The sequence below is a fragment of the Rhizoctonia solani genome, chromosome 2, assembly GCF_016906535.1.
Source record: "Rhizoctonia solani chromosome 2, complete sequence".
NCBI classification, from domain to species: domain Eukaryota; kingdom Fungi; phylum Basidiomycota; class Agaricomycetes; order Cantharellales; family Ceratobasidiaceae; genus Rhizoctonia; species Rhizoctonia solani.
In genome coordinates this window covers 2,288,548-2,310,374 of record NC_057371.1, presented here as the reverse complement: position 1 = coordinate 2,310,374, position 21,827 = coordinate 2,288,548, and the positions used below count along the sequence as shown (strand labels likewise).

At 47.6% G+C, this 21,827-nt stretch overlaps 6 protein-coding genes across 6 annotated transcripts; 3 read left to right on the top strand and 3 right to left on the bottom strand.

The window, feature by feature from the left end:
* Positions 1-948: 948 nt before the first annotated feature.
* RhiXN_05343 (response regulator receiver) lies at positions 949-7,689 on the top strand (the record flags this gene model as incomplete). Its single annotated transcript, XM_043325159.1, has 38 exons — positions 949-1,143; positions 1,206-1,322; positions 1,375-1,400; positions 1,451-1,535; positions 1,581-1,655; positions 1,713-1,762; positions 1,811-2,011; positions 2,062-2,603; positions 2,852-2,929; positions 3,060-3,252; positions 3,315-3,514; positions 3,570-3,634; positions 3,694-3,732; positions 3,786-3,973; positions 4,061-4,132; positions 4,186-4,350; positions 4,411-4,621; positions 4,668-4,754; positions 4,814-4,845; positions 4,898-4,975; positions 5,032-5,107; positions 5,160-5,366; positions 5,494-5,550; positions 5,605-5,741; positions 5,786-5,814; positions 5,847-5,893; positions 5,942-6,024; positions 6,097-6,199; positions 6,248-6,495; positions 6,558-6,573; positions 6,635-6,676; positions 6,744-6,782; positions 6,839-7,057; positions 7,115-7,125; positions 7,174-7,303; positions 7,353-7,375; positions 7,423-7,573; positions 7,627-7,689. 38 exons carry the CDS (start codon positions 949-951, stop codon positions 7,687-7,689), a joined length of 4,380 nt encoding a protein of 1,459 aa, XP_043177578.1.
* A 423-nt stretch (positions 7,690-8,112) lies between these two features.
* On the bottom strand, positions 8,113-12,722 carry RhiXN_05342 (heme peroxidase; the record flags this gene model as incomplete). The annotated part of the gene is made up of 26 exons (XM_043325158.1): positions 8,113-8,124; positions 8,177-8,347; positions 8,402-8,512; positions 8,573-8,677; positions 8,727-8,740; positions 8,797-8,928; positions 8,983-9,133; positions 9,193-9,313; positions 9,366-9,625; positions 9,679-9,986; positions 10,039-10,119; positions 10,169-10,200; positions 10,259-10,457; positions 10,519-10,721; positions 10,777-10,856; positions 10,912-11,013; positions 11,078-11,140; positions 11,196-11,414; positions 11,478-11,759; positions 11,815-11,924; positions 11,981-12,082; positions 12,140-12,224; positions 12,276-12,332; positions 12,385-12,426; positions 12,484-12,639; positions 12,699-12,722. 26 exons carry the CDS (start codon positions 12,720-12,722, stop codon positions 8,113-8,115), a joined length of 3,222 nt encoding a protein of 1,073 aa, XP_043177577.1.
* A 171-nt stretch (positions 12,723-12,893) lies between these two features.
* Positions 12,894-14,682, top strand: RhiXN_05341 (peroxidase family 2 domain protein; the record flags this gene model as incomplete). The annotated part of the gene is made up of 8 exons (XM_043325157.1): positions 12,894-12,998; positions 13,108-13,376; positions 13,432-13,532; positions 13,583-13,631; positions 13,675-13,847; positions 13,904-13,994; positions 14,051-14,199; positions 14,399-14,682. 8 exons carry the CDS (start codon positions 12,894-12,896, stop codon positions 14,680-14,682), a joined length of 1,221 nt encoding a protein of 406 aa, XP_043177576.1.
* A 1,376-nt stretch (positions 14,683-16,058) lies between these two features.
* Positions 16,059-17,458, top strand: RhiXN_05340 (Enoyl-(Acyl carrier protein) reductase; the record flags this gene model as incomplete). The annotated part of the gene is made up of 10 exons (XM_043325156.1): positions 16,059-16,071; positions 16,131-16,196; positions 16,259-16,282; positions 16,339-16,532; positions 16,584-16,629; positions 16,684-16,808; positions 16,985-17,072; positions 17,143-17,207; positions 17,261-17,357; positions 17,418-17,458. 10 exons carry the CDS (start codon positions 16,059-16,061, stop codon positions 17,456-17,458), a joined length of 759 nt encoding a protein of 252 aa, XP_043177575.1.
* A 476-nt stretch (positions 17,459-17,934) lies between these two features.
* Positions 17,935-18,827, bottom strand: RhiXN_05339 (uncharacterized protein; the record flags this gene model as incomplete). Its single annotated transcript, XM_043325155.1, has 2 exons — positions 17,935-18,436; positions 18,505-18,827. 2 exons carry the CDS (start codon positions 18,825-18,827, stop codon positions 17,935-17,937), a joined length of 825 nt encoding a protein of 274 aa, XP_043177574.1.
* Positions 18,828-19,952: 1,125 nt separating this feature from the next.
* RhiXN_05338 (uncharacterized protein) lies at positions 19,953-21,275 on the bottom strand (the record flags this gene model as incomplete). Its single annotated transcript, XM_043325154.1, has 5 exons — positions 19,953-20,180; positions 20,233-20,551; positions 20,604-20,934; positions 20,988-21,108; positions 21,165-21,275. The coding sequence occupies 5 exons, from the start codon at positions 21,273-21,275 to the stop codon at positions 19,953-19,955; spliced, it is 1,110 nt and encodes a 369-aa protein (XP_043177573.1).
* Between the last annotated feature and the right edge of the window lie 552 nt (positions 21,276-21,827).

The following is a 21,827-nucleotide window of genomic DNA, read 5'->3' as shown; positions in this document are numbered from 1 at the left end:
TTTCCGAGGGTCGAGTCGGAAAAGGATCGTTTTTTTGCAAGTTACCCTTGAGCTGTATTGCCCCAATGGTTGGCATAGTATCTCTCGAGATATATGATATGAAGTTGGTGGAGAGGGATCTGGAGGAGGCACAAAGGATCGAGTCGGTAAAGTGTTAACTTATGGTGAGAACGGGAGATCGTGAGTGATATACAGAACCGGAAATATAACCGCGAGCTCAAGATCTGCGAACACAGGGCGATCGGAAGATTAATCATGACGGTGGCGTTTGTCGACACAAAATAAGTGGGATTGTTCCACGGGTGGTACCCAGATAATGTCTGGCAAAGATAAATTAATCCATCATACCATAGGATACAGTACAGATATAGAATAAATTTGGCATTAATAACCTGTAGTGTCAGTTGCGACGAATGTGCTGGTCGCGGCAGCAGGACCAGGGACAGCAGGGGCAGTGTATCCTGGGAATATGAAATTGGATCGTTCTTTGGTTCCGCAGATCGTTTGAACGACCAATCCTGGTAGTATCAGACCCATTCAGTCACGTCAATCGAGGCCAATGACGCTGTGCTGAGGCAATAGTCAAAGGAACACGGAATTTGTCCGGTCGACAAAACCTCGTAGAGCCTACCACCGTGACGGCAATTGCAATGGCAATGGTGCCTCCAGATAGCTTGGGGCATGTGCCTCTGATATCGTTCTTGGATGCATATCCCGAGCCTGCCTTTATTTTATGTTTAAATACCATTCCCCATTCCTCGCTCGAGCTAATGTATGTGAACCCTGCTTTGTACGGACTATTAGCTGGAGAAGACTCGACACAGGCGCTTGATACTCAACTTTTCTCTCTACACTTGCATCGGACGATGATGTGCTCTGGTTGTCCTCGCCTACCACTGGCGCCAAAGCAGCAATCGGTGACTCCAAATCGGTTAATTTTTGCCCGCTATGGCTGCCCGAGACCATTCTCCAGTGGACTTGGAACTGACGCCAACACCTGTCAATCTGCCAACGATCATTCCCAGAGTAGCCACTACCAATCGTTCCTTCGTCTTTACCGCATCGCCCCGTCACGCACCTATGAATTTCTTGCGATCTGAGACACAGCGGCGCGGATCGTCCAATGGAAAGCGACGCAGAAGAGTCGGTCATCTACCAGCTCATATCCCAGTCGGCTTCCCCCCGCGACCACTAATTCGGTCAAGCTTCCATCGGAATTGATTGAGACTTTTGATTGGGATAGTTCGCCGCTGGGTTCGAGGGACAAGTGGCCCACAGCTTTGAAGCTTATGGTTAGGTATATGATGGGAAAGCCCATTGCGGTGAGCAGGATTTCGACCACTCGACTTGTGCGACTGCTGATGTCACTTCCAGAGCTCTATAATGTGGGGATGGCCCGAGTATGTGACTTTTTACCGTGCTTGGGTGCTTTCTATTTACTTTCTCCAAGCCTGGTGATTCTGTACAATGATACCTACGCCAGGATGATTGGACCCAAGCATCCTGGTATATACGGTCAACCGGCCAAACTTGCTGTAAGTTCGCGAGCCCTTGTTGTGATCAAACTAACTCGTTTGTAGTGGGGCGAAATATGGGATTCGATTGGTCCCGCTGCGGACATGTTAGATCCGGAAAGGCCATATGCAAGACGGACGGTGAGAACTCATTCATAAACCAATTGCTCCAATCTTATTTATCTATTCCCAGACCAGATGTTTTTCAATTCATTGACGGAACTTCAGCTTCCTGAGGAAGTATACCAGTACGTTTATTCGGTTCCTTGAGTCCGTGCGCCAACCGCCGTTCCTAGTTCGTGGCACTGGACGCCTATCTGGCAAGACGATGGGTCTATTGATGGAATCTGGAACACGACATGGGAGACAACCACAAAAGTCATCGCCGAGCGGAGGCTTAGTTGCATGTCGGAATTGTTCTCCAGACTTGCGGACACGAGAACGCAAGAAAAGTTCGGAGAAGGGACGCTGGAGGTATTAGCCAGAAACCCTTGCGAGTGAGTTCTGGTCTTGCTGCTCTAACACATTTGCGCTGAAAAAAAAAAAGTCTTCCGTTTATAGCGCTTTATTGGTGCCGGGCTGAAAATCCACCATCGCCCGACGACAAGACTAAAGCCGCCTCGTTGGCGCTAAAGTATCTGAGACACCAAACGTCTTCGCTCATTCAAGTTAAACTTACCCTCGCCGGATCGATTGGAATACCGTCGAACCACCCAATGGCGAGAGAAACTATCGAATACACTTTGGATCCTGTGACATACCATATCGTACGCGAGAGGTCAGACTCGGCATCAACCGTCTCATCCCCACTCCCCACCGGGTCTACGGGACCTACCAGCAGACCAAAGACGCTATCCCCTCCCAACTCGTCCACCTCTTCGGTCCGGTCCGTTGCTGGACTAGACATGACCAACTCGCTCGTTTCCGGGTCCATCGAAATCGTCGATCCTCTCCCCTCTCATCTCGCAAGGCCTCGACGGACGCGGATTCGGCGATATCCCACGGACAGCAGCCATACTGCCCATCTTGGTTTCTTCCTCGACTCTCTCCCGCACGCTATCCTTGTCGTCGGACTAAACACAAGAAGGAGTACGATGCGGATTATGCTTCTTGGTTGGAGAGTCTGAGCGCGGGGATAAGTAATCAGCTGAGCGTGGTTTGCAGCGGGAGGCGGACATGAGGATGATGATTGAGCGAAAGGATGGATAAAGCCAAGACTATGTTTTTTACGAATGTATCCCATGGTGCGTTCTTTTACGCGCACCACATAGAGCTAGTAAACTGAGATGGGTTTCGGCGTGGCGGTAGAGCTAAGAACGCCCTGACTCTCATCCAAGCGCCTTTGGACCAACTTTTGGCTTCTCGTGGTCTCGACGGGAGCGCCCAGTACAAATTGCAGCTCGCTGCGAGGAACTGTAAGCGACTGAACAAGTTAATCGACGTGAGTTCTACGACCCCTGCCCTCGTGCTCTTGACTCATTTTTTTTTACCCCGTGCCCAATCCAAATGTGATGAATACCACACCCCATTTCTTATACCTCCAAGTCCATCATGGACATGAGCAAACTCGAAGCAGGACGCCTTGCTGGAAAATTCAGACCTGTGCAACTGGGGCGCTTGACAGCAGACATCGCAGCTCTCTTAGAAGTTTAGCCGAGAAAAAGGGGATTGAGTTCAAGATTGAGATTGCGGAGCTAGAAGTGGAGCCTGTTGTTTATGTTGATCCTGGTGAGTATCAGTATTTGAGTTGATGTGTACCCCGCGGGGGGAAAGGGTTCGAATGCTAAATGGGTGCCCTAGATTTGTGGGAAAAGATCGTGTGCAATTTGTATGTCGAGAACCACATGGGCGAGTTCGAATGACGTTGCTGATTTTGGGTGGGGTGGGGGGTGGGGGTTGGAACAGGTTGTCTAATGCGTTCAAGTATACGACTCGAGGGGTTGTCACGGTTAGCGTCGTACATGAACTTAACGAGTCGCATGTCCAGGTTAGGGACACTGGTGAGTTCTTCTGGTGGATTTCGATATGCACTGTATTTATTTAACGTTCTCGTAGGTGTGGGTATTCCCAAGGATTATTTGAACCAGGTATTCGATCGATTCTTTCGCGTACATAATAATGTAAGTTGTAATGGTGGTAGTGACTTTTATACATATTCGCTTATTGCTGCTGGTCGTAGACTGCCGAAGGCACTGGTGTCGGACTCTCGCTTATCAAGGTCTGTGCTTTTTATTCTTCAAACGACTGGTACCAATCCTCACCACTTCACAGGAGCTCGTCTCTCTGCACGGCGGTCAAATTCTCCTGGAATCCCAGACCGAGGAAGAAAACGGAGACAACTCGGGGAGCGCATTCACCGTGGTCCTTCCGCGCGGCAGCTCCCACCTTCCTACTTCCCTCATCCAAGAAATGTCATCATCATCCGATGTTCACGGGACGTTGCACAAGGAGATGGACTAGTACGCATAATTCGCTTCAGGTCATTTGACTCGACGGGGTTTCAACGGCCACTAACTTGCTTTGGTTTTTTATTTTCTCCTCCATAGTTGGACGGAATTCGAGCAACCGGTGCCTTCTTCCGCTGGGTCCGCTAGCGACGAGGGCGAAAGCGCGACTTCGTCGACGCTATTCTTTGAGAAAGAGGATGTATTTTGATCGTTGATGATGTGAGCCCTTCCCTTGCGTATGGTGCAGGTTCAACTCGTAAACTGGAAGAACGCGGACATGCGGCGATATGTACGCAAGATATTCAGCCCCTACGTAACTATCTAGAGGCACAAGACGGGCTCGAAGCCTTGCAAATTGCCAAATCACAAAAGTTACACATAATTTTATGGTGTGCTCTGGTTAATTCGACCTATTTCTCTTGGCGCTGACACTGAAATTGCACACTCAGCGACGTAATGATGCCCAGGATGGACGGTCCGACTTTGGTCAAGCATCTGCGAGAAGAGCGAAAAACACGATTTTTGCCTGTCATTTTTGTCACTGCATCAGATGACGGTGCGTATTCCTCCCAAATCCACAATACACCATGGCCTATACCTGACAATCGAGTTCAGAAAGTTTGTTCGGCGGGAAAGAAGAAGGCGCAGTGGATTGTGTCGGTAAACCTTCAGAGTCCGGGACATACTCGCCCGAGTCCATTTACAGCTTCAACTTGGGAAACGACGTCTGAAGCTTGAAGACGAATTTGAGGCTAGGTCATACGAATTACAGGTTCTGGGAGAGCTTTCGCCCGTAAGTTTCTCTGAGAATTCATCTGTTGTAATAATTGACTTGGGGACATCTGTTGAAAGGTCGGAATATTTAGGACAGATGCGGAAGGAAGGTGGGTGCTATGTGTTTTCATTCGGCTTGATATTTATTGAAGCTTTACATAGGCTTACATACCTCAATCCGGCCTGGTATCAGATAACAGGATATCCTGCAGGACGAGAGCGTGACGAATGGCTTGACCAGTAAGCTATGGGCCAGTCTCAATGGTTCGATCTCGCTAATTGTGTCGGTATTCAAGTATTGCGCCTGAAAGCAAAGATGCCGCGCTCCGTGTCTGGAAGGGGTGTTTTGAAAATCGTGAGTCAGCAGCTACGGTAAGGTCTATGATACGGTATCAGACCCTTTGCTGATACCCAAATACCCCAGCGTTTACTTTGGAAAAACGACGTGTGGACTCACGCGGTCATAGCACCACTGATTAATGCCGATGGTAGCTTCGCTGGATCATTTGGTGCTGTCATGGATATCAATGAGCAATACCGACTTGAAGAAGCACGCATAGCACTGGCTGAGGAGCGGGAACACATCGCAGCATCGAGGGCAGAGGACGCCGACACCCAACGACAACTTGAAGTAAAGCGCAGGACTGCACAAGGCATGTTGTTTTCTTGGGCCGAGATAACCCTCTAACGTGGTAAATAGAGTTATTGATTGACGTTACTTCGCATGAACTGAGGTTGGTATTCCCTCGCGCGTTTAGCATAATGCTAAAGGAGCTCTGAACAGACAGCCGGTGTCTGCTATTATACAAAATGCGGTAAGTAGAGTAAACCAACCGTGGTGATCCGAGGTTAATTCGAACAATGAATAGGAGGTTGTCAGGACAAACATGAAAGGATTGAGGGATATACTTCATGATTGCCGAAAGCGAGGCTTATCATACACACCAACTGATCGACTACTGGAAGAGCTGGAAGATGACTTGCAGGCTATGGATAGCATTATGCAGTATGTGTACCTTAGGGCTATTATTCCGATACTAACCCCACCAGTGTGGCTTGGCGCAAGGTGATGGCTTTGTGTGGGTGTTTATCCAAGGCTGACAGCATTTAGCTCGCATTGCGAACGATGTCTTGAGTCTCTCAAGGATTCAACTCAACGTAAGAATGATTATTTTTGAAGTGAGCGAAAAGTAAATATTTTTCTAGATGCTCACGGTAGTTCCAACGGACTTTGACGTTAAACATGAGACAAACCAGATACTCTTGGTGTTTCGCAATGAGCTCATAGCGTGAGTCTAATTTTTGTATGCGTTCAGAAGTTGAAATCGGGGGTGATCTGATATATGGATCAACCTTACTAGGAAAAATATTGATTTTAAACTAAACTTTGGGCACGGAGTAGAGATATTTGGTTTGAGGACAGTCAAGGCAGACCGCAGTCGGTTCGCACAAACAATAACCAACGTGGGCAGAGACTTCGCAAGCATTAGCCGTGACTAAATTCACCCTTAGCTAATGTCGAACGCTATCCGGTTTACGGATATGAGTAGCGGCCTGCGAGAAATCAAGGTCTCATTGGAACTCTCACTGGACCCTCCAAAGGATGAGAGCTGTGCGGTTCCGCCTTTCCCGTCTGGTCAGGCTCTTCGATCCCGTTCTCCAATCACCGGAACGGGGGTACCAGACATATACATATATGTGTCGGTGCAAGACTCGGGCCCTGGCCTCCAGAAGGAAGATCTTGCCCTCCTATTTCAGAGGTGAGTAAATAAAACAATGCGGATATATGCTTTTTTTCGATTGAAACCCATGCGTCCCTAAGGTTTCAACAAGGATCGGTGAGACCTAGGTAGAACGAGAGAAGTCGGCGTTCACTAATATCTTGTCACTTAAATATAGAATGCACACCATGTGTTCGGTGGCTCAGGCCTTGGGCTATTCGTGTGTCGCCAGCTATGCAGTATAGTCGCTTCAGATTTATGCCAAATATGTACTAACATGTTTTTAGGTCTCATGGGAGGAAGGATCGAGGTTGTTAGCGAGCCAGGTAAGTATTGAATACAATGATCACGACTCGAGCGTCAATTAGAGTGCCCTTTTAAGGTAAAGGCGCGTTTCCGTTTTTTCATTCGAGCAGCCGCTCCCGAATATCATCCCCCACCTCCACCACCGGGACGGGGTCTTCGGAGATCATCGTCCAAGACGAGTTACAAATCGGGTGGATCAACCAAGTCTGCGTCAAGGCCGTTACCAGAAACACCGAACATACATCGCAATCGACCTCTGCATATCTTAATCACTGAAGATAATAAGATTAACCAGGTCAGTGTTTCCGGCGTTTTACGACGCCCGAGTACTAAGGATCAATCCAATTTGTAGAATGTGCTAGCGTATGTTCTGATTTCTATTAAAAAAGCTACATTAATTTATCCGTACAGTCGCCAGATGAAGAGAGCCGGTTTTACCGTAGTTCTAGCTTCTAATGGCCTCGAAGCAATTCAGGCTATTGATAAAGCGGACCTACAAAGCAACAGCGAGATACGAGCTGAAACGTTTGATGTGGTTTTGGTATGTGCCTTAACCCATATGTAATCTAGTCCTAACGATGCACCATCAGATGGACCTTGAAATGCCAGTTCTGTAGGTTTCTATTTCCTCACGTATTTTTATTCTAAATTTGCTGTCAGCGACGGATTCGCTGCTACCCGTGAGATACGCAGGCGGGAATCGTTGGGAACATTGAGGAAACGTAATTTTATTATTGCTCTGACGGGAAATGCTCGCCTGGAACAAGTTCAAGCAGCCCAGGAAGCAGGAGTGGACGATGTGATGATCAAGGTTTCTACCTTTGCTCCATACCCAGGGGTCTTTTGGTTACTAACATACCGCAGCCTTATCAAATAGATGCACTTATATCCAAAATGAAGGGAGGACACCAGCCTGCATCCCGATAGGTGATACAGTACAATGTAATTTTCTGTGATTCGTTTATTATTGGGGTTTTCGCGGGGCTCAGCAGAATATTACTAGTAGTACGCATATTAGATCTAATAGCAGTTGTGTCACACATTATCACTTGTTTCAATAGCATACCAGATAAACATGATGACTATTTTCAAGCCCAAAACATCGGCCCTTAGATGACAGTTGCACGGCCAGAGTTAAAACTAAGCATCTTCTCGAGTAGCTTATTTTCGACCTTGTGCGTTGTTGGGCTGGATGGTGGGGAGGCAACATATTTGCGACTCGCGATCTAGTCCCCGGAAGTCTTTCATGTTGTATTGATTTGATTGATTTCAGGAGAAGAAAAACAAGTATACAGGAAGAAATACAACGATGGTCCCAAATATTCTGATTCAAACTGCGTGGTGTCGCGTTTACACATCGTACTGGAATAGCTTGGTCAATGTTTGAAGACGGAAAGGCGTGGCTCAGTCTTACCTGGAGGGTCAAGCTGGTAGGGAACGGAGTAATGATTTGCTTCGAGTTGAGGTAACAGGACGAGGCAGTGGTGCCATCCGAATCTGTGAACCTCTTGAGAATACCAGATTTTCCGGGGCCGCGGCGGATGTTGTTGAGCTGGAACACGGCACGAACGGCGCAAGCCATAGTCTGATACCACAATGGATTAGTTGATGAGTAAGCTACTAGAACCCAGCCACATACCGAGTGGACAAACTCGTCACTGAAGCAGCGATGGAGACCGTCACCCATGAGGGTGTAGCTGTCTGCCGGTCGCCTGGGATCGACACTCTTGGGGTTCGGGAACGTATCGGGCTAGGGTCATGATTTAAATCAATGCCGACCTACACATACCACGAAGGGCAGAGGGCTTACATCCAAATTGGAATCTGCAATAGACAGGAACAAGGAATCTCCCCGCTTGTAATTAGAACCTTTGACGGATGTGTTTTCAACGACGACACGGCGAGCGTGCGAGAACTGAGAGTTTGTTAGTGAGGTTAATGTACAAAAGATAAGTCACGCATACCAATGGGTCAAGACCTATATGAAAACAACGGTCAGTGTCCACAAGGGAACGGGACGCATAGTGTACTCACGCAAAGCCTCGCGGACGTATCCGGCAATGACATTGTTGGCTTGAGGGTCCTTGCTGCTAGCCAGGGCAACGAGTTGAGTCTTGTGTTCGGCCTGAGCGGGGTCAAGGTAGAAGTTCACGACGTTGATCAAGGCTGTCGCAAAAAAATCCGTGAGTTCGAGTTTTGCTTACAGCGCGTGAAACATACCAGGAACATATTCAAAAGAAGCAACAATCGCAGCCAAGACAGCTTTGCAGAGCTGATCTTTGGGCTTGCCGGTCTTGTGGAGGCGACGCATAAAATCATACGAAGGGCGGCCAGTGCCCGAGAAGAACCCAAAGATGCGCTCGGTGATGGGCTAAGAGGTGGGGAGGGGGGTCAGAGAAACATTCGAGGTAAAAATGGGTCGAGACATACACCGAGTCCGTTGGCGGCGATGTAGGTCTGGTTGATATGAAGTAAGAGCCTCTTGGAGAAGGACTTGGCATTCTTCGCGATACGGAAGATATGTTGGATATCGACGTCTGTGAACACATGCCTATGTGCCAAAATGTTAGACCCACAACGCCTAGAAATCAGCCAGAACTCACATGTAGATGTCATCAATCATATCCCTCAATTCGCGCTCGAAATACAGGCCACGAGGGTTCGATTCAGATTTAAGCGAAAGCCCACCAATCTCCTCCGAAACGAAGCGCATGACGACGTTCTCGAAGACGTCAACGATATCCAGGCACTTGCTTTGGTGGCTACCCAGAGTGTAGGACATGTCTTGAAGGAGGGTCTTGGTGACTTCATAGAAATAACTTTGGAAGTAGGTTCCGCTAGGTGCGATGAGGTTTTGGTAGATCTAAAGATAAAATTGGTGTCCGAGATTATATTTTGGAGATGACTGCTACTTACAATCGTCTTGAACGTATGATCGTGTTCGTCGTTGAGAGCCAGGAAAAAGCCAGGATCCTTGTCAAACATCGCTTGGACCTTCTTTCCGTATGGCGTATGGATGCATGCGGTTTCCATAATAACATCCATAACATGCGCACGCGATGTTACGTCCTGCACCGGTTGTGGGGCAGTGGGCCTGGAGAAATCGTAGTCGCCGGCAATTCCGACTTTGGTGAAGTTGGTCTTCATGGCGTCAGGAGTCATAAGAGGGAACCAAAGATAGATGCTGTTCTCTGGGAATTGTCCAGGGAGGGTTCGGTAGAAAACTAGAAGCAATACGATTAGGGTAAGGCTAGATCTTGTGAAAGCAAAACTTACGCTTGCCGAGCATACCACCGAAGCTCGGGTTCTCGATGTCACGGGTGGCATCGTCGAAACCCCAGCATGTCAGGTTATTGGCTGTATGGGCTCGTTAGGCCAATATAAAAATGTTAACCAAGCAACTTACTCGTCCAGTCAGTTGTAAGGTAGCGATCGCCGCTAAAATTGAATCATAATTAGTCAATTGAAAGGTGGGTGGAGGTCTTTGAGGGCTTACCGAGTCAGGGTGATGGCGTCTGACAGGATGGCACGCGAAATGGTGTAGCCAGGGCAAAGACCAGCACCAGGAACGACAGGCTTGGCCTCCTCGGCTTGCAATCCTACGTACAACTCAAGGTTGTCCGGGTGCTTGTAAAGCCTCATGGCGGCGGTCGCGATTTCGGGATCGGAATTCCATTCGGTGAAGCTGTCGTAGGCTAACAAAAAAAAATGTCAGACTGGTTTGTAAAAAGTATCGGGAATACTACCGGCACTCACGCTTCAAACCGATGAACTTCCTGAACTCGTTCAAGCTGCAGACACCCCATTTGCGGGAGCTCATAATACCCAAAATCTCAACAACGCGAAGAACGGGAGGAGTACCACGGGCTTTGAATGCAGAAGCAACGTGGCTTGTAGCATTGATAATTGTTTGAGCAAGTTCGGCGTCGTTGAATCGACCATCGGAGCCACGTTTCATCCTGAAGCATGAAAGTTATTGGTTGGAATGACAGGCTCAGAACAAGCGAGGCTCACCCGCCAAATTCCCACTTGGCCTTGTCTGGCTCAGCACTAGCAACAAGTGCCGAAGCCTTAGCAAATTCTCCAGGAGTGATCTACGGCGCCAACACAAATCAGTACTCTGTGAATATGATAAATTAATTCACGCACCTGTTCGAACGGTTTGTCTCCGAAGATCTTACGGAAAACACCCTCGGTCCATTGCTCATCAATTGCAGATGTAGTCGAATGCCAGTGGTATAGCAAGTTGAACTAAGACGTCCACAAAATTAGGCTATTGTTCGCTGCAAATAACGACCCAAACCCAATTACTCACCTCGACACTGACAGAGTTACCTTCCCCACGAGGTACGTGGTTTCGTTCTGATTGAACAATGTCCTAGATATATACATAAGCGAACTATCTCTACAATTGACCACAAGGATCTACTCACTTGGAAGGGGTTCAAGCTCCAGTCGGAACCCTCTCGCACAATACCCAAGATGCTTGCAAGATAGTCACCCAACACGATCGAAACGAAGAAGCCAACGTTAATGAGACGAGCTGTGTTGAAGAGAACATGATCTTGCTGTTTCCTTTGCTCCTCCTTGAGCGTCTCGGGATCCCTGAATGTGCCCTCCTCGTTGATCAGGAACAGCTTGCGAGCGATGAACTGCCAAGTTTCGGGTCGTCGCGTGAGCAGAGTTACCCTTTGTGAAACCTAACCCAAACTTACGTTGTGGTTGCGGCAGAACAAGACCAAGATGGTGCAAACGGCGGGGGGCAGGAACAAAAGTCTGTTCTCGGTAAACACGTCCTCTTTGAGACGACCGGTACCATCCCATCGACGGACACTATCCTGGTCCTCTTGGTTATTACCATACAAGGGCGCAAGATCAACGTATGACGAGGTTTCGTTGATAGTCACGTCACGATGATTGGTACGGAAGCAAGTATGGATAACAAGCGTCGCGAACGAGAAGAACATCGCGGAAAGCCCTGCTGGGTGAGGGGTGACCTGCACGAATGGGGCTTAGTAAAACCCATAGGCTGCAATGCTAGTTCAATCTCACCTTGTCGCGTTTGAGTAAGCATTCAAAGACGAGCTCAGGGTCTGGAAGCTCCGCGGGAGGGAGGGGGTGAGTCTGAGGAACGCTACGTGAGTACGGTGTCCCGGCACGACCTGATTTACGTCAATTAGAGTTCTAATTTGTGGCACAGTAAGGCACCGTTACATACCCAAATCTGGAATCAAAAGGTTATTGTTGCCACCATCGGCAGCTCGGAATCGGTAGGCGTCGCCGACATATGTTGCGGGGGGATGGGGCAGATCCTTATATACTACATAAAATGTTAGTTATGTTTATAAAATCAAGCTGACCTTGACTTTAAACTTACGCATGCTAATCACAGCATCCTGGCCCTTTTGGGCAAGGGCACTACCACGAGGTAGACGTGACATGAATACGAGCGCATGTTCGAGCTGTGTTCTTGTTAAGAAGGCAGATTCATATTCCCAATGTCGATCTCATACCAGCATCTTGCGATCATCGAGGGACTTGGAATTTTGAATAGCATCGACCACCGAGTACTGAAACGGGCAAATCAGGATTGGTTGAGGAACCATTAAACAAGAGACGTACGACTGCCTGGATATCTGGAGCGATGGGAATGCCCAGACGAAGCTGGGAGATTGTACGGTGGTTAGGGTATATGCTCGAAAAATGCAGCGATTGACTGACCTGGCGGCGGAAACCTTCGATCACCGCAGTTGCGGCATTGACCTCTTGGTCTGGATCGCGGCTGTACGCATTCGCGTTCGCGGTAACAGGGCGGAGCGAATTGTCTATCGACGTAGCCAGGTGGGACAGGGCCCCGAGCGAAGCGTCCACGGCACGCTGCCAATATAGTTATAAAGTTACAACAGCGATCTTAATTGGATGCAAAAGAGACATACATATGCGAGGCCAGGCTCAGACATGGCAGTGGGTGAGATTTCGATGAAGGAATGGAGAGGGCTTGGGGCGTTGAATTTAAGGCAATCGATGCACTATTGATATTCCCTGGCGATGCCGTTCATGATCTTACGGAAAGGTCACCAGAATTCTTTCAATAAGGTAGTGGGCTCAGAGTGGATACACCTGTCAGTACCATGTCTTCCTTTCAGAGGGCAACTCGCGTCCGAATGGGCCACCGCAACGAGGATTGCGGTGAAGAGCGAATGGACCTCGGACACCTTTATGCATATACTCGCCCAGTAGCCAATCAGGGCTATGAATTTGATCATTTTATTCGGGACCACTGATAAACGAGGGGTTGATAGACCGTAACCCTCAAAAGAACCGCAGCTGAGTTTCTGGATATAGACATATGAATACCGCCTGTCATTCAATGCTACCCAGAGACAACGTGTTCACCCCAACTTGGCGCGTGAACAAAAGGCGTTGTTATCTCTCTACTCACCACCCTACACCACAACTTGTTGGCACAACATGGGCATCGTCTCTTTTTTCAGCGGGCTCGCCGATCCTTTACTTTCCCTTGGTTATTTGCTGTATCTCTTAGGTTGGGATGCTGGCCTACACCTATCAAACTACATCCTTCCTAAGAAGCAGCCCGGAGCTGTTATAGCAAAGTGACTATTTGACTGTTGGTGAAATTATCTATTTTAACGGAAATTCTACACATAGGGGTGTGGGTGGCCATGGAGGGAAATGGGGAGAATTCCGACCTCCTGGCCCGGACGACGCACGCTCACCTTGTCCGGCGATCAATGCATTGGCCAATCACGGTGAGCTTAATTCCGACGACAGCAAAGTCATCTGACATACCCCCCTCAAGGTGTTTTGCCTCGTAACGGGAAAGGAATAACATGGCAAGCTAATTGCTGGTTGTACAGCACCTTCAGAATAAACTAAATGCCTTTATTTTAGGAAAGAGCTGGGCGAAGCCGTAGGTGCTACCTACAACCTCTCTCCAACTCTTTGCATCCAAGTTCCTTGGCTTACTGCCAAGTTCTTGTTCGCGGGACGGGACTGGGAAGGGAAGATGACCCTGGATGATCTCAATGCGCATGGCGCAATTGAGCATGACGCCAGCTATACTCGTGCGTGTTAAGAGACGCCGTAACTTCATTACGTGCGCACACTCAATTCTTGTTAGGCGCCGATATCAAGTGGCAGCCCAACCAAGGAGTGCCAGACGTGGATATTATCCGTGGGTTGTACGAGACGGCGGGATTCGACATGGATAAGTAAGTTCTATATGCCACAAGAGTGCACCAAATGTCTGTAACCTATCTCTATGCAGACTCAGACCCACGGACACCTTCAAGTTGGAGCACTTCTCGAAGTATCTTGCTTACAGGAGAGCCCACTCCAAGGTTTTTAATAACCAATATATTATGAACCGAAATGGCAAGACGTTCGGTTGTGCCAATTCGGCAATTGCTTTTGATGGTACGTCCCGGTTCCTCGTGATCTACTCGTTCCTCGATCGCATGGCATACGGGAGTCTTATCTCCATCTGTCAATAACGTGCCACCCATAAATTTGGGGCACGTGTTGCTGTAAATTGCATCACCTTCGTATGCACCCGATCTCCACTCACGAATCTGACCATATATATTACTCCTGCTGACACTATGAATTCATCTAGTTTTCGGAGGTAATGCCGCGGACCTCAAAACATGGTTTATAGAGGAGCGTATGCCAGATGGCTGGGAACCCAGAAACCTGACCAGGAATGGGTTTACCATTGCAAGGCTAAACACGTTGTACGTATCTCCCTCTACCTCTCGACCGCACCCCGTTGCCCCTGTCCGGTCCACGGGAGGCACTTCCGACCCCCATTATTTATCGCTAAATCAAAGTTATGTGCTGATGCCTATCTTGACAGGGTTTTCCAAATCGAGCGAGGCATTTCGCGCGAGGGAAATTTAGAAGCTAAGGTGCTAAAGGATGCAAAGCATGTGTAATTATATATTCCGGACTATACTGTATTTTCCCTGCGCTGGAACCCAATACCCAAAAATATTGAAATCTAGACTATGACAATCTACTGCGATCTGGGGTGGTTCCCTTGGTCATGTGACACCGAGCGTTATCCCAAAATCCAGCTGTAATATATAGGACCCCTGATCCTCTTCAATGCTCTTCCTGATGTCTCACGCCGTAAGCATGTATCAATGTTCATTGTTAATTCAAACCCCTAATCCTCCGTACCACAGTTTTGACGTATGTCGCATCATATACTGGAACTGGAAGATCCAGACATGCGAGCCAGGTAGGGATAAGATGTTGATCAAGACTTCGGTTAGTTATACGGAACATGATCTTTACCCAATGGTAGTCTTGTATGATGGGTTGAATCTTCTTAATATAAAAGGATACCCGGTGCGTGTGTAGCCTGATCAAAGACCGTCGATTACTTACCAAATTGAAGAGGCGGAATTACGGTCTTGACAATCGACCGTGTAGACCCATTTGCTAGTGCATTCCAATCGCTAGGCTCGTACATACCTCTAGCCCTAGCTTCGGAGACTCTCGGAAACTTATCAAAGTTCACCGGCCACGACACACGCTCGGACTGATGCCAACAGGACAGTTGCATGCCTTTTATTATCCATGCAGATGTATAAATGTTCCGATTCACCCTAATGATTGTTAAATATCGTAGATATCTTTGCAAGATTATGTGGGACGAAGTTATTCACTATTGCCCTCAGGCACACGGCACCTCAGACAAGTTCTCCTCAAAGGCGCCTAAGACTGAGGCCCCTCATAGTTACCTAATGATTAATTTTACTATTTATGGAGACTTGTGCCAATGGCTGGGGCACGCCGAATGTTTGGTTCCTGACATATTTTATGCCACAACCTAGCACCATCAATTGATATCGATATCGGTAACTCTACTGTCTTGCCACTCACTAAGATATACCAGAACTAGTATCGTCTTAAGTTTTACTGCGCAACTGTATGCCTCTAGCCATGTACGGGTGATCACGCGCGGAACGGGACCAAATTCTCAGCAATCTTGTTCATAAATGGTTGGGGGATGCTCCATATGAGAGGGCTCATGAAAATGAAACTTGAGCGGTCACCACCGAAAATGGTTATCAGACCACCTCCACCGTTTGCCTTGGAGATATAGTGGCGAATATAGGTTAGTGAATTGTCCCGGGAGTGTGGCGTGAAACGAGCACTTCGGCGAGTTCTTGCTGGTGCCCATATATAAATATGAGGAAAGTAGAAAGCACATCACCAACCACCGACCTAGTATTTCCCCACTCAAACACAGGCGTTCGCCCTCGATCATGTCTCCCTCCGGTACTTCCTTCTTCCATACTAAACATGGACGGGTCGATACTGACTTCCAGCACTTCTAGTCAGTCATCTTGTAGCTGATCATAATGAAGTCGAGAAGTCTGTGATTGTTACCGGCGCATCACAGGGTATGTCATGCCCAATTTGAGATATAGAAAATAGCTAAACCCATCCCTTTTTTGGGAGAAAGGAATCGGCCTAGCTATAGCAGAAAGTAAGCATTTAGTGCGGCTTGGAGATCGAAAGTTATTGAGAACTTTCCGCTCTCAGGAATGTCTCGGGACGGATTCGGTGTGATACTCAACGATATCGAATTCAAATCAAATCAAGGCCTTTCGGCGGCCAAGAAAATCTCCGCTGTTACCGGAAAGCCTGTGATCTTTATGGCAGGGGATGTGTCGAATGAGAAGGACGTCGATGCCCTGGTAGAACGGGCAGTAGCTGAGTTCGGAGGACTCGACGTGGTAAGTGGATATGCTATGTCACTTTTGAGATAGCTATCTAAGTTGTAATAGATGATAGCCAATGCAGGTGTCTGCACGGTCAACTCATTGATGGATAGTACGTCCTCCAAAAAGATCTTGCTTTGACGATAGTTCGACCAGTTATTACTAGCTTCATTAGACGAGTGGAATCTGAACATGAACGTTAATGCTTTGGGAGTTTTATACTGTTATCGCTCTGCCGCTAGGCAGATGATCAAACAGGGCCGTGGAGGGAGATTGATTGGTGCATCCACCGTATGTGCTATCAAAGGCAAGTCTCAACAGTGCCAAAAATCGTGGCCCTACATAAGCTCACTTGAAAATCTCAGGAAATAACACTGTCGCTGCATATAGCGCAAGCAAATTTGCGATGCGCGGAATAACTCAATCTGCAGGTACTGTTTCCTACTCTCAAAGACTATACGTTTTAGTTTACATGCTTCAAAATAGCATTGGAATGGGCTCCTTACAAGATCACTGCTAACTGCTATTCTGGTGGTTGCGTCAACACAGATATGCGTAGGCTTTTAGTTCCTGCTTTGTGATAATTGGGCTGACGCATCGCTTGGCACGTATTTATTAAATTTAGACATTGGTGCTGCTCAAGTTGTCAGCGAGCGCATGAACCTTCCGAAAGAAATGTTACTGAAGGGGGTGAGTATTGATATGGTTGAATCAACTCGAATATATGCTCACATGCTTGGTAGGCATATTCGAATGTCCCCCTTGGTTATTGCGGCCAGCCTGATGATTTCACTGGCCTGGTTTCTTTCCTAGCTTCTCCGGCCTCGCACTACATAACTGGTATATATATCAATCATACCATGTCTTAGAGAATCGAACTAAAATTATCCCCTATATCAGGGCAAACGATCGGGGTAGACGGTGGTTTACAAATGAATTAAAGAGAACGATCAGCGGAATACGTAGTAGAATGCTTAAATTTTTGAAGATTAAGAGGCGAATATGTTTGCATTTGTATTTTATTCATTGAAATGAAACAACCAACCCGCTTGGAGCTCTAATTTTGCAATTGCGTACTGGTATATGGGCCACGGAAAATGTATTCACAGAATACGCTAAACTCTAGACAACAAGCGCAATATTAGCCTCTCCGCATTCCAGTTCCCGCTCCGCATGTTTGACTCCACTCCTCCGAACCTCCATACAATTCACTCGAATCGGATATACTCACACCTATCTCATTGCTCTTCATGCGAACTCTGAGTGATGCACCAATCCTATGTACAGGGTCCGACCATGAATGAGTTGGATACGCTGCCTCCAAACCTCTATCACAGAGCAAGTTCGCAAGGTGTTTATCAACGATGCGTAGACCAGTATGGAGTGAACTTGTCTTCGGGGATCCCACCCTTGTCGCTCAAATATTGAGCGTTTGGCCACAAAGCGTGTAAAAAGCTGTTTCCTTGCCGCCTTCAGATACGAAATTGGAAGTGATGGTAGGTACTAACCGTGCAAGATCGTTACCAGCTGCCGTGCGATTCCAGAATGGATATTCCTCCATAAACACGGCTACGACCCATAAAATGATTCGTTGAGATGATATAGGGATAGATTTAATTTGTTGAAAGTCTTCTGGGTATAAGCCAATTTGGACGGCGAGATACTCGAGATTTGGGAACGCAATAGCCAAGGATTGGATATCACCAACTTCAAGCCAACAAGTAGCAACTTCCAACTTTCTCAGGAGGTGGTATGTTCCTACATATCGAGGGATAGGTAGGCGGAGGGGGACCAACGGTTCAAAAAGTAACGCGACCAAGGGCAGTCTAGAAAGCAAGTAAAATATAGGCGCACAGTTTTCTTCCTCGCCCGATTCGTATTCCGGAGGTCCAATCGACAAATCAACGATATTCGTGCTTCTTTCGCAAATAGGACCAATGAAGTCGGACATCATTGGTCATGGCTCAACCCGCTCATCCAACGGTACTTGTCAAAGTGCAGACTGGCCGACGTAAGACGAGATACCAGTGGTTTGATGCTCCAAAACTCGTGAAAGGATTCAGCGTCCGGTAGGTTCATAAGATCAAAGCGCCTTAGCCGCGGGAAGGCACCGTCGGCTATAACTGGCACAGCGTTGGGTGAAATTGGCTGTCCCCGATAACCGGCACCGATTTCAAGTTTTAGGTGCTCGAGCGAAGGCAATAGTCCGATTTTTGATAGTTGCTCAGCCCTGAATGTCTTAACCGATATCCTCAGCTTGGAGAGACTAGATAAGTCGCGTACGGTCATGACCCGATTCACGTCCTCCATATTCTTGCTCTCCGTCTCGATTACAGTTGTCCCATTTGAAGGCGGAGACGAGTGAACGCTTGAAACAGAAGTGCCGACGCTGACAAACGAGGTAATTGGACAGGTTCGAAAAACAACGAAACAGAAGAGCTCGAATAAGCAGAATTAGGGGGGCCGGAAAATGTATTAACAAAAGTAAGTTCTCGAAGGGATGGAGAAAACAGCAACCTACGCCAAAGTTGTCGTTCAAATACGGTCGTACTGAGAGATAAATCAAAAAACAAAGTGCGTAAGCTTGGGAGAAGTGGGCTGTTTCTTAGCTCTGCCAGCAGATGCTCATGGCCATTTAGTCGATAAGAAGTATATTTTTGGGGGTTAAATAAGCATAGCTCCTTCACGAATGGTGCATATAATTTGAATCTTGTTAGATCTTCATCGGTTAGAGACTTGTAAGCCACCTATAGTGTATTCAATTAGACTGAAAGCAATGAACATTGGTTACTTGATTTTGACTCACATTTATAATTATGTTATTACCGGTATCGACGAGTATTTTTGCACCAACTACAAGCTGCAGCAATTCTTCGATTCAATAACATCTTCCCATACCAAGGGTATCAGAGAATTGAATAAGAACGAGCAGACTTGGGCCAGGCGATAACCATCTTTCTTCGAAGAAAGGCGGTAGACGTACTGAGCTATTTCAGGAATTAGCAGTGGATTCAAACGTTGATCGCGAAGTTGAACAAGGCCACGCTCGTTGGTCGAGGTCTGCATGGTTCTGGCGAAAAGCCGTTATTTTAGGATCGTGTGATTTGCCTTGGTAGCCCTCATTAGTTACCTAATAGAAAGGTATTTAAATAACTAGGATCACGTAACCAGGATATTACTCAGGTACTGTACCACCAGATGCCGGCTGAAATCGCAATAAGTTAAATTTAGCGTCAGCCCACGCATACTAGCGACAGGGAAACTATGCTATGCACATATGATATTGGTATCAGAGTCAAAGGAGTGTATGTATGTCACTGTAAGACAGTGTCCAGTTTAAACAGGTTGTAGGATTCCAACAACAGAGTCCATGAGCGAAGAGAAACAAAGCCAAGAAAGATGGATACCCGCGACAAAACATATCGTTACATAATTTTAGAGAGCAGCGACAACACCGAGAAGACCTCCAAATCCGACCAAGCCAGCCATCAAGGCTGCAGGCCAGGCGGAAATAGCCTGGGTGTCCCGAACGGAAGCATTGGCGGTGCTAGTGCTGGTGGCGCCGGAGCCGGACGCAGAGCGGGAGGCAGTTCCGGAGCTGGCATGCTGGGAGGCTGCTTTACCGGTGGCAGTCGCAGTCGGGGATGAAGAAGCAGCGGTAGTCTGGACACATGCGTCAATTAATTGGTTCACAACTGCAATCAATGCATCTCACCGAGGCCGCAGCATAAAGGTCAGTGCTTTGGTAAGTTACACAATTTGAGCTCTTCGGGATGGCCACAGTATAAGGGATGCTAGTAATGGGGCCGAGAGACTCCGGTGGCTGGTAATAGGTCACCGTCGCGCCGTTGGAGACATATTGGCCAGGAAGTTCCATGCTGTCCGAATCACATTTTTCGAATGTGCCATTGACATATGCAGCAGGAGCATTGTAGGCGCATCCAATGCGATCGTAAATATGTTCGCAGTAGCCAGCAGGGTTCTTCCCTGCTGGGTCGCAGATCTTCAAGCAGAACATGTTGCCACCCATAAAGCTGGAACACGGATTAGTTGGTTACATATATGTGTGGTAATAACGGAACTCACTTGGTCCACTCAATTACCTGAGTGAAGGAGTTATTATTTCCGTTGCTCCAGGCATTACTGAAAATCAGTCCACCGAGTGGGTTTCCTTGCTCATCGGCACCATGAGGGTCGAGCTCTCCTCCAGCATCATCGGATTGCAGATTAATCTGACTTTGGTCGACGAAACCGGTGATTTGAACGTAGTCCGGAGTCTTGAGATACTGAACACCCTTCAGTGCGCCTCCGGGAATTACACGAGTTCCGTGTCCCTTCTTGGAGCACCACGCAACCTCAGCAGCTTCGGTATCGGCGATCAGAGAGTTGGGAGTAGCAGGGGCCCATAGACAGAAGTCTGCAACAGCGTTAGCTCAAGGCGCACAACCTACCGGCCAAACTATTTCTTACCGTCGATGGAATTGACGAACGATGTCTGACAGTCCGACTGTTGGTTCTCAGTAGTCGAGTTACAAATGTTGAATCCAAACTGGGGGCCACGGCCAACGGGTTCAGGAGATACTTGGTACGGCTGAAGAGGAGCATTCTTAAAGAAAGTTCAGAGTCCTACTAGAGAACAATACTTACCACATCGGGCCAAGTGTACTTCTTATCGGTCAGAGGGACAACGCCTGTAGTTTGGGCTGTCACGACAGCTGCAAGACCTATGATGGAAACGACGGAGAGAGCGGCAGGCATGATTAGGAGGGAGGTAGGCTGCGAGAATAGAGCTCGAGACTCGGGGGTAAGAAAGGGAAGAAAGACAATCGATGTCTAGCAACCGCAGCAACAACACCTATATATACCATTGGCTATTTTGAGGTACGGGTCCTGTAGTCATCCGATGGGAGTGTGCAACCTATTAATAACCCCACCGCCTACTTTTAGCAGCCGTGGCACAGCATATACTTTTTAGATAAGCACATGGGCTGTAAAAGCTGATATACATCAGCCCCGCAATGGACCCTAGCTTTATGCGATAAATATAGATAAAGTATGCGTACCTGTTACAGCTGTTATATGCACAAATCTGACCATGTGGGCTTAGTTTGTTGCTCTGAATACACGCCAAAGACTCGCCAAAGCCATCTGCCGGAAACCGCTTTAGCCGATCAACCTGCTCGAACCGAGGTATTCCATGTCAAATAAAATTCTACGATTGTCCCACGAACCCAGTTACACCAAGGTACAAAATATATAACACCCAAGTCCCCAAACAAAATCTGTTTTTTAACGTGAAATTAACATGAA